Source organism: Manis javanica, chromosome 5 (assembly GCF_040802235.1).
Source record: "Manis javanica isolate MJ-LG chromosome 5, MJ_LKY, whole genome shotgun sequence".
In the NCBI taxonomy this organism is placed as follows: Eukaryota; Metazoa; Chordata; class Mammalia; order Pholidota; family Manidae; genus Manis; species Manis javanica.
Genome location: NC_133160.1, coordinates 142,170,866 through 142,182,906, shown reverse-complemented (window position 1 = coordinate 142,182,906; position 12,041 = coordinate 142,170,866). Strand labels below are relative to the sequence as shown.

The 12,041-nt window shown below is 36.1% G+C and overlaps 1 protein-coding gene across 5 annotated transcripts in view; it reads left to right on the top strand.

Moving 5' to 3' along the window:
- KLHL5 (kelch like family member 5) overlaps positions 1 to 9,317 on the top strand; it is a 101,071-nt gene extending 91,754 nt beyond the window's left edge. For all 5 annotated transcript variants that reach the window (XM_073237733.1, XM_037002806.2, XM_037002808.2 and 2 more), the window contains 3 exons: positions 729 to 941; positions 2,295 to 2,466; positions 7,416 to 9,317. In XM_073237733.1, the coding sequence (XP_073093834.1) occupies positions 729 to 941; positions 2,295 to 2,466; positions 7,416 to 7,472 (442 nt within the window). In that variant the 3' untranslated portion in view covers positions 7,473 to 9,317. The remainder of the gene's footprint in view (positions 1 to 728; positions 942 to 2,294; positions 2,467 to 7,415) is intronic.
- Positions 9,318 to 12,041: the final 2,724 nt, after the last annotated feature.

Below are 12,041 nucleotides of genomic sequence, written 5' to 3'. Positions count from 1 at the left end.
ATTGACAGTGTCTCATAATTGATGGCACCTTAAATTCAATCAAACACCATAATACCAGATACCACTCTGTGCATACGTAAAAAAAGAAAAACATCATATTACTGCCTACTTAAAGTTGTTGATGGTACAACTGCTCATTAATATAACTTTGTGTCCTGGTTCTGCTTCTGATCCCATTCAAGGCTTTTAATCCCCATGAGCCTTTTTCTTCACCTGTGAAATAGGAGTGTGAATGGTTTCCTGTAACATCATTGTGGTGATTAAATTAATACAGGTTAGATGCCTAGCCTGTGGTAGGTGTTCAGAGAAGGTTAAGTTCTTTCCTTCATAACCAAGTCTTACCTTAGCCATTCAGGAAGTAAGTCATAGTATATTATTTATACAGCATGTTTTATCCTAAGACACATTTTAACATCTTTAAAATTGTGATACATTATAATAAATGGTGACTTGTCAAACAGATGGCAGCTGTGAAATAGTTGTCATTTCTTTCATGTGAGTTTTTCTTTTTTATGTATGCACAGAGTGGTATCTGATATGACATATATATGACATATACATGTGCCATATAATTGGTAGCATATCTTTCTTAGTGACACATAAATTGACAGTGTCTCATAATTAGTGGCACGTTAAATTCAATCAAACACCATAAGAATAACCTCTTTGTCTTAATCATAATAATAGCATTATTTCATATTGATAATTCTATTTTTTCTCTTTTACAGACTTTATGCAGTTGGCGGTCGTGATGGAAGTTCTTGCCTCAAATCGGTAGAGTGTTTTGATCCTCATACTAACAAATGGACACTCTGTGCACAAATGTCAAAAAGGAGAGGGGGAGTAGGAGTAACTACCTGGAATGGATTGCTGTACGCTATTGGAGGACATGATGTTCCTGCATCCAACTTGACTTCCAGACTCTCAGACTGTGTGGAGAGGTAAGTTCCTGTGAAGAAAAACTAGGAATAAATATGTATGCATGTATATATATATTATACATAAGCCTCTGACATTTCCAGATAAACTGACTCTTTACTGAGCATCCACCACATGAAAGGTGGTTCCTTGGGAGCTTGGTAAACATTGGGTTATCTGCTCTAGCCATCTCTTGGTCTCCTAACAGCTACTCAGATTCTTCTCTCATCATATTAGTGCCTTCTTAAACTCTACCTTAGAATTGATTATATAATTTATTCATTGAATCATATGACAGACTTTCACTGTGTGCCTATTTTGTGCTGGACTCTGTACTTAGTAAAAAAAAGAGCTTGATGAATTTCAAAGAGAATAAATTGGGAGTGGAGGCTACATAAGAAATTAAAAGGAAGGGACATTTCTAACATACTTTGATATGTGTTATATGAAATAATATGAAATAATAAAAGACCAATAAGGCTTAAAAGGTTAAACAAGTCATTCAAACTGGCCCCATGAAACTCAAGTATGGGGCCAGGTGTATATGAGTGTATGTGCCTGTGTATATGCCACATTTCTTTATCCAATGTCATTTTCTTTATCCACTGTCAGTGGATACTTGGCTTGTTTCCATGGCTTGGCTATTATAAATAATATTGTAGTTATCATGGAGGTGCATTTTCATTTTGAAATAGTGCTTTCATTTCATTTGCATTAGGGAGCCTCCATACTGTTTTCCACAGTGGATGTACCAGTTTACATTCTCACTAACAGTGCACAAGGGTTCCCTTTTCTCCACATCCTAATCAATACTTGTTACTTCTCATCTTTTTGGTAATAACCGTTCTGACAGGTGTGAGGTGATAGCTTATTGTGGTTTTGATTTACATTTCCCTGATCATTAGTGATGTTAAGCTTCTCTTCATGCAACTTTTGGCCATCTGTCTATATTCTTTGGAAAAATGTCAATGCTCTGCCCATTTTTTAATAAGATTGTTTTTTGTTACTGAGTTGTATGATTATTTATATATTATAGATATTAGCCTCTTATCAGATATATGATTGGCAAATAATTTCTCCCAATAAGTTGCCTTTTCATATTATTGATGGTTTCTTTTGCAATGCAGAAGCTTTTTAGTTTCATATAATCCCGATTGTCTATTTTTACTTTTGTTTCCTTTGGATTTGGTGTCAAATCCATCCCCCAAAAATCATCACCAAGGCAATGTCAAGGTATTCTTGACATTGTATCTAGAAGTTTTATGTATCAGGTACCATATACGATATGGAATCATGTAGGTCTTTAATCCATAAACAGTTCTTCTGTAAAATACTTTGAGGACAATGTCAGGTTCACTTTTGAAATTTTCTTTCAGATATGATCCCAAAACAGATATGTGGACTGCAGTGGCATCTATGAGCATCAGCAGAGATGCAGTGGGAGTCTGTTTACTTGGTGATAAATTATATGCTGTTGGAGGGTATGATGGACAGACTTATCTTAACACAGTGGAGGCTTATGATCCCCAGAAAAATGAGTGGACCCAGGTATGACATTTCATTTTTCATTATTACACTGCTTTTAGTGAAAGCAATTCTTTTGGCAAAACAAATCCTCTCACTCTTGTCCATTATCAAATAATATAACATAAACATGGTAAAGTCATCTCTTGATTAACTGTAAGAAAACAAAAGGGGAATGTTTAATTTTATAACATAATTAAAACCCCAAATTACCTTTAAGTGTAAATTAAGAGAAATTATTGTTGGTTGATCTGCTACCATTTGCTTCCTGGATATTGATGAGATGTTCTAGCATTGAAAGAGCTGATAGGACCACTGGAGTGCTTAAAGCAGAGGGAGGAGAGATGTGGAAAGTAAGAAACAAATATAATAGAAAAATTTGAACTACTTACCCATACATGAGTAATAATGCTTAAATCCTCAAGCCACTGATACTTGGGAGCAGCTCAAATGTCTCATCCCAACTAATAAAGATGGCAATCCTCAATTACATTAATAAGTAAGAAACTTGACTTGGCAAGCTTATTAACAGAAGGAATTCCAGCTGTGTCTGTTTCTGAGCAGGCCTAGCACTTCTAAGAATGATCTTTTGAGATCCTTTTTTCCATCATCACCAAAAACAGAATTAGGAATTCTGTGTCCCAGTTTAGTATCTGGTACATAAAATACACTGAAATGTTTAACTGAGCCAAGGTTTTCCTACATACAAGGAGCAATGGTAAGTACTGTCAAGAAAATTAATGACAGCCTCTGCTGACAGAGAACTTAGCTACATAGGTGGGTAAGATCTGCACGTATAAGAGAAGGACCCTCACTGTGTAGCAGTGGGTACGAAGTGTCCCATGGTCTAGGCATTGAATGGTATAGGAAATCAAGGAGAAAAAATAAAATGGTGTTGAAAGGGCATCCTTGAGAAAGAAGTGGGACTTAAGCTAAGCCTTAATGAATTGATCCTATTCAAAAGGTAGAGATGAAGGGGAAATTGTATGAGAAAGAATATGCAAGTGCCTGGTTATGAGGAACCATGCTTGAGAAGAGCAATTCTTACTGGAGAGGAAGATGGGTCAGAATGAAGGTTGGTGAAGGTCAAGTTTAAAGCGTTTAGTTATGAGAAGCCAGTGGAGACTTTTAACCAAGGGAGTGATACAGTAATAGAGAGTTCATGTGGCAGCAACTGGGGACAGAATAAGTTGGGTTAGGGGCAGAGGAGTGAAGGCTGGATAAAAGGAAAATATTTAGAAGGTTGCTTCAATTGTAAGGCTTGAGGTGTTAAATATATAGATGGATTTTGAGAGATTGCCGAGTCTTCTCTATTCTTTTTTCATTTACTGGGTTGGATTGATAGGTATAGCTTCTGGGGAAAACAGCAAAGGAATGATCAGAGTGTCTTAGAAGGTAATAGAGCATTTAAAGAAAGAAGTGAGGGTTTCAAGAGCTTAAGGAAGAATGAAGATAATTTGTCCTTCATGAAATTCTAAGGACCTTCGAGAATGTGATAGAAGCAGAAAACCGTACAGTGTGAAAAGTAAAGAGAAGAATAAAATAAAAGTAAATGTGGAAGCTAGAGAGGCATACAATTTTAAAATAATGATGCTATGGAAGGTCGACATTTATTAAGCACATTTAATGTACCAGATTTGGTTCTAAGCAGTTTATGTTAAAAGAATTTATTTAATCCTCCCTGCAAGGTAAGTACTAAACAACCCTGCAGCATAAGTACTAATATTTCCCTACTATATCGGATGAGGAATCTGAAACAGAGAGAGGTTATATAGCTGACACAAAGTCACATAGTAAATAAATGGTGGAGTTAGAATTGGAGCCAAACATCTTTTTCACAAAAGAGACAAAAAAGAATAGAGATCCCACATGATAGCGAGAGCAACATTGAAGGGTACGTTCCCGAAAGAAGGGCAGGAAACAGAATTGAGAGCAAAGACTGGTCCTCCTCAACTGGAGGAAAGATCATATCTATCCTCCAGGGCTGAAGGAAAAGATGAGAATATGAGCATAGAAATGTTGCTCAGCAGCTCTGTCCAGCTGGGGAGTCCTCTCTCTGCACACTAGGTGAAATTTCAACCTGGATAGGGGAGGGTTTTTGACTCTCGATGAGAAAGACTTCTCGAACAGGTCGGACAGGTAAGGAAGGAATTCATTAAAGTGAGACAGCAGGGAATGACAGCTGCTTTACAGGTAGCAGAGAGCAAAGAAGAACAGAAGGAGGAAAGGGAAGCTCATTGAACTCCTGCTCATCACTGGGCAGATCCCTTGCCAACTCCTAAAGCCAGGGTTACATAGCCTCCAGTGTCTGCTTGAATCTGCACAGTGTAGGAACTAAGTCCCTACCACCCCAGGATTTGGGGGAGCTGCGGAGCACTTGATGGAGTGAGTTTATGTTATGAGAACTTCCCGAAGGCAAAGAAAGGAGATTTTCAGGCAGGCCACTAATGAGCATCATTGTACAGTCACAGTCCTGCCCAGGTCACCCAGGTAATGCAAACTTGCAAGCCCAAATCAGAACTCTTAGTTTAGTAGCCTCTCCCTACTTATCTGGAGTAGAACAGAGACAAAATGAAGACTTGTGCTTAAGTCTGAAAAACAGAATGAAATAGCAAAGTGACAGATGCCACTGGAAGGAGCACAGAGACAAAACATAATTAAGTTGAGCAGTGAGAAGGCTTTATTTAAAAAGTATACTCAAAGAAAAGGGAGTACCGGCAGCCTCAGAGAGGAAGCACCCTTAAGCGCTTGGGATTCTGTCTTTTAAGGCTTTCAAGAATGGGGTGAAGTGGCACAGGGGGATGTTGTAGGCTTGACATGTGGTGTCATGGTATCTCTCTACAGTGACACACTTTATGTCACCATCCAGTCAGTCGTCTAGATAATTTTGTAAGGTAAACTTAACACAAGGAATTTTTTTATCCTGTTCTTCTCAAGGTATTGGGTATCCTCAAACAGTGGGGACAATCAGTTAGGACTGCTTGCCCTGCCTTAAGATACTTTGTTGGCTGATTACCAAAGAATATGTTAGGAATCTTACCTCCTAACTCCCTGGTTTTTAAAATGGAATCTTAATCTTAGGATGGAGTCCCTCCTGTTCTTACTATACTGTTTATATCTCAGCATTTTTAATCAAAGGTAGGAAAAATTAATCATGATGCTTGTCCCTTGTCTCTGCTGTACCTCAGAAAGGTACAGAGAGTTTTTAATTGGAGAATCGAAAAAGGGACTTAGTGTGTGAACTTGATCTTGTTCTTAAGTAGATGAAATTACTTGTTAGAGGGAATGGGGATAATGTGAGGGCTTGAGACTATAGGATTTCAATACAAATTATGTGATTACCTACCATGGCAAATGTAGTTGTGAATGATAAGCAAAGAATCCAAAAAGAGAAAAGAATCTCTTTTTTTTTGAGATGTATTTTATTTAAGTTCTTAGGCCAGTTATAAAGAAATATATTGACTACTATTCAAGAATCACTGTTACTAGTAATTAATACTTTATGCTGAATCACTCTGTATCAAAATAAATAATCTGTGACCCATAACTATTTTGTTTGCATGCTACCTCTATTACTATTTTAAAGCAACTAAACGTAAACTATAGTATTTGAAAAATGAATGTTGGAATTCCATCAGTGTTTCAACAAATGGACTCCAAGAGGACATTTGTACAGGGAATGAAATGAGATTATAAAGTCTGAAACCAACACTGACCCCACTACCAGCCTTGACCCAAAGCAGGAGGTGACTGCATCATTCAGTAAATTCTCTCAACTAAATTTCCTAGCTGGCTGTCATGGCAACATCAATTATTCACAGTGTAGAGACGTCATGTCATGGGTGTTTTGAGAAAAGCTGCTAATTACAAACAGACGTTTTTATTTAAATGTTCAAGGTTACTCCTTGAATACTGTGAGTTGATAAAGTTTTAAAATGGGTAATTTGTTTGTTCAAAGAACTATAACAGTAATCAAAGCAGCTGACTCAGATGGAGAACAGCTGAGCCTTCTCTTACAACTAAAGTCTGGCACGCTCTTAAAATCCTCTCATAGTGAGGGTAAATCAAACTTAGGCGTCATTGGGATATCACATAATTGACAAAAAAACTATCATATACCCCCACGTACATAAGGCAAAGTATACATTCTTAGTACTTGGTATTGTCACCTCTCCCCCAAGTACTAATGTTTCAGTTCTGTCAAATGCATAGATTCTTACTGTGTTCACAGGAGTCCTTAAAAAACTGTCCTTGTCCACACTGTTACTTCCGCTATGAATTGCCCACTGTCTTGAGTACTTCAAAAAAAAAAGACAAGTGAAAGATTTAAGAATTGCTCCTTACCCAAAAATTAAGATTATATTCCTTCCCTCGCACCCTGCACTAGCTCACTGTCATGGGTCTACTCACCAGGTTTGTTTACAATTCTAGAGGGTTGGATAAGTAGTATTTGTCATTTATTTACCTTGCTAAAAAGTAGTAGAATGGGTTTAGATGCACAGAGAAGGCAGTTAATAAATGGGAGGTACTGGTGTCCCTGGAATAAGTAGATCCCAGGTGTGCAGTGGATTTTGTATACTCTCCCTGAGACAGCACATCTGTTACAGGGACAATACTTGACATTTTCTCCATATTGGTCACAGAGTTACATGTTATGTTCAGCATTTCCTCATATCTATATTATGAATCATGATGGCCAAAATAAAGTGTTTCATGCAGAATAATTCCTGAGCTATGTTTTAAAGTCACCTTTAAAGAGAAGTTAATACTACATAACCATGATATACCAAAACAATCTAGTCTATGAAAACTTTGACATCAGGAAATGGGGTCATGGGGAAGGGATCAGGCCAGCCATAGGGCTGAGGCAGCAGTTCTTCGACAACCGACTATAATTATTTCACCAACTGGTGTAGGATTATCAATATTTTTACCTACAAACTCAACATATATGCCTTTTTATTTCTTTTTAGGTTGCTCCACTGTGCCTAGGAAGAGCTGGGGCTTGTGTTGTGACTGTAAAATTATAATGTAGTGTTTTGTTTTCTAAATGAAGATATCTACCTTTATGAATTTAGTACAGTCATTCTACTAGCAATGAATACATTTTTAGTAAATTTGCAGTGCCACATTCCTGGGCACAAAGTGCCTGATCTCAAAGTGAAGATGTTAAAACAAAGGAAAAAAGAATGGATGAACCAGGACTAAATACGACATTTCTTAGAAAATCAAAACTACAGCCGGTGAATCGTGAATATGTTCCTGACAAAATACAAGGACAAATACACTGCTTCTAACCATAACTCAGTGTTAACTGGGAATTTCATTTAATAATAGTCACTTTTACTCACATTTGCCAGATTTCTTTTATTATAATGCAAACATACCAGATAAAAATTTTAGTATTTTGCTTTGTAACTTTATCATACATGAGTTGCAGTAATTTTTATTCATTTGTTTGTTTAATCATAACCACTATGTTAATGATATATTAAAGACTATGCTATTTAGTTTTTTCAGAAATAGCTGCATTATATGTGCTTTGGTTGCCAATTTTATTTCTAAAATTGACTTAGTCTTAATGACTAAAGAAAAACATTAAAGAGTTAAAACAATGACTGAAAAAATGGTATGATCTTTGGGGTCTACTTAAATATTTATCTATTAGATGTAGATTGACTAAGAACTACATGTTATGATAGTCTCAAATTGGAAATGAAACATGGTTTAAGATATGCAAATTTATGTAGAGAAAATAAATGTTATATACCCTATAATATTCTTTCATCTAACTAGTATTTAATTATATGGGTTTGTTTTCTTTTGTATTATAAAAGATGTTTTGATTTTGTCTTGATATGGACAAAACTGTTCAGATAGTCTTATGTTCTCAAGTCTATGTATGCCTCCCTTGCCTTGTTTTCTTAAGTTTTGGCAGTTAGTAACCCTTAGTGCTTCTTTGTGATCAAACATTTTGGGGGAATTGTGTTTGAAAAATAAGTTTAAACTGTTTATTACCCAAGGTTTTGTACATTTGTAAACTCTAATTACATATGTGAATGTTAATAGACTCAGTGAATTGCTTATTGTTTGCAAAAATGCACTGAGCAGTAACATTTTATGGTAAATCCTTTAAGGTATAAGTCATTAACTTACAGCTTAATATAAAGTGAGTGTAAACTAAATTACAATCTTTTAAAATACAGTGTTGTGGTTAATGTGTTTTTCTATTTCATATCAAGGTAGACTTGATAGTTGTTTTTTAAAAATTAAAACAAACTTTTTTTTTTTTTTGACCTGATTTTGAATGTTCATGAAATGTTTCTACCTTGGAACCCAAGAAATGGAGTATTTCTGTTCATAGAACAAATCTTCTTTCTGGTCATTTTACTGGTGTGGCTGCTAGGAAAATAATACTGATAGTAACAAACACAGTAATATTTCATACATTATGGGTATGAATTCGATTACATTTGACCCTTGAATAACACTGGGGTTGGGGAACCAACTCATACAGTTGAAAATCTGCATGTAACTTTTGACTCCCCAAAAACTCAGCTAATAGCCTGCTGCTGGTCAGAGCCTTACCAATTAACACATATTTTGTGTATTTTATGTACTACATATGGTATTCTTACAATAAAGTAAACTAGAGAGAAGAAAATGTTTTTTTAAATTGTTGAAAATCTCCAAAGTTTTTCCATTTGTTGAAAAAATTGCATGTATAAGTAGACCCTCCCAGTTCAAACCCTGTTTGTTCAAGAGTCAACTGTATTTTTCTGACAAGGGGGGATCAGCTGTAGAGTATATATAGTTAGAGGAAGGGAGAAAAAAGAGGAAGACATATAACAAATAAAACAAAAATTTCAAAAGCAGGAATGTGTCCATAGACCATCACCTTCTAGTGAAAGCTTAGAACTGTGACTTGAAAGGAAGTACTTAAAACTTGCGATCATTCCTCTGAACACTCATCATCCACTCTCTGATTCCCTGTGGCCCACAGTGGAGACCAGATACATGATAAAGTCAAGAAACTGATTCTTCTGAGGACCTTCTTTTCCTTATGAGATTCCCTAGAATAACAGTCCCTTTGATTTTATACCCTCATAAAGGGCCTCTCTAGTGCAGTTTTGTAGACAATAGGACCTGCTTTCCTGGGTACTACTAGTAAAGATAACCATTTCTTTTCCAGTGACAGAACACTCACCAAAACATTCATTCCTCTCCTTTTCTGGGCTCCTATAAATCTAGAGGAAAATATGGCTCTACCTTATATCCATCAAACAACATCACTGCCTTGACTTTTACTATTAGCCTGTCAGTTGAATTTTAGGATCAGCTTTTTCATTTAGGCTGTACTGGATTGCAAGGGACCCAAAGAGCCAAAATAATTTTATGAAAGAAGAAGAAAGTTGAAAGACATTTCCTGATTTCAGAATGTATTACAAAGCTACAGTAATCAAAAAGTGTGGTACTGATGTAAGGATAAACATATAGACCCAATAGCGTAAAATGGAAAGTCCAGAAATAAAATATGGATAATACACTATGGTCAATTGATTTTCAACAAGGGTGCCAAGACTATTCAATGGAGAAACAGTCTCTTCAACAAATGGTGCTGTAATAATTAGATATTCATGCACAAAAGAAAAAAGACCCTTACTTTACAACATATGTAAATATTAATTCAAAATAAATCAAAGACCAAAACATAAAAGCTAAAACCGTAAAACTCTGAGAAGAAAACATAGGGATAAATGTTCACATCCTTGGATTTGGCAATGGTTTTTTAGATATGACACCAAAAGTGCAAGAACAAAAGATAAATTAGAATTCATCAAAATTAAGTTTCTGTGCATCAGAGGACACTATCAAAGTGAAAAGACAATCTGCAGGATGAGAAGATACTTGCAAATCATCTATAAGTCTACCCAGAATATGTAAGGAACTCCTACATTCAACAACAAAAAGACAACCCAATTTATAAATGATCAATAGACATTTGTCCAGTAAAAGATACATAAATAGCCACAAGCCCATAAATAGATGCTCAATATCATTAATAATTAGGGAAATGCAAATCAAAACCACAATAAAATTTGAGTGACTTAATTCTTTTTTTATCGAAGTATCATTGATATACAATCTTTTTTTCAATTAAGGTATCATTGATAAACAATCTTTAGAAGGTTTCACATGAGCAACTTTGTGGTTTCAACATTCACCCATATTATCCAGTCCCCCCACAACCCCATTGCAATCACTGTCCATCAGCATAGTAAGATGCTGTAGAGTCATTACTTGTCTTGATGCTATACTGACTTCCCTATTACCTACGTATGTTGTGAGTGCTAATTATAATGTCCCTTAATCCCCTTGTCCCTCCCTAGCCATCCTTCCTCCCCAACTTCTTCCCTTAGGTACCCACTAGTCCCTTCTTGGAGTCTGTAAGTCTGCTGCTATTTAGTTCCTTCAGTTTTGTTTTGTTGTTTTACTCCACAGATGACTGATATCATTTGGTACTTACCTTTCTGCACCTGGCTTATTTCACTGAGCATAATACCCTCTAGCTCCATCCATGTTGTTGCAAATGGGAGGATTTGTTTTCTTCTTATGGCTGAATAATATTCCATTGTGTATGTGTACCACCTCTTCTTTATCCATTCATCTACTGATGGACACTTAGGTTGCTTCCATATCTTGGCTATTGTAAATAGTGCAGTGATAAACCAGGGGTACATATGTCTTTTTGAATCTGAGAACTTGTATTCTTTGGGGTAAATTCCTAGGAGTGGAATTCCCGGGTCAAATGGTATTTCTGTTGTTAGTTTTTTGACAAAATTCCATATTGCTTTCCACAATGATGAAACTAATTTACATTTCCACAAACAATGTAGGAGGGTTCCCCTTCCTCCACATCCTTGAAAACATTTGTTGTTCCTTGTCTTTTGGATGTTGGCCATCCTAACTGGTGTGAGGTTTTACCTCATTGTGGTTTTAATTTGCATTTCCCTGATAATTAGCGATGTGGAGCATCTATTCATGTGCCTGTTGGCCTTCTGAATTTCTTCTTTGAAGAATTGTCTGTTCAGATCCTCCCCCCATGTTTTTTGGGTGTTGAGGCATGTGAGCTCTTTATATATTTTGGATGCTAACCCCTTATCAGATAAGTCATTTACAAATATATTCTCCCATACTGTAGGATGCCTTTTTGCTCTACTGATGGTGTGCTTTGCTGTACAGAAGCTTTTTAGTTTGAAGTAGTCCCATTTGTTCATTTTTGCTTGTTTCCCTTACCCAAGGAGATGTGTTTGGTAAAAACTTGCTTGTGTGTATATTCAGCATATTTATGTTTTCTTCAATGAGTTTTATGGTTTTGTAACTTACAATCAGGTCTTTGATCCATTTCAACTTTACTTTTGTGTGTGGAGTTGGACAATGATTCAGTTTCGTTCTCTTGCATGTAGCTGTCCAGTTCTGCCAACACCAGTTGAAGAGACCTTCATTTCAACACTGTATATCCATGGATCTTTTATTGTATATTAATTGGCCATATATGTGTGGGTTTATATCTGGGCTCTCTCTTCTGTTCCATGATC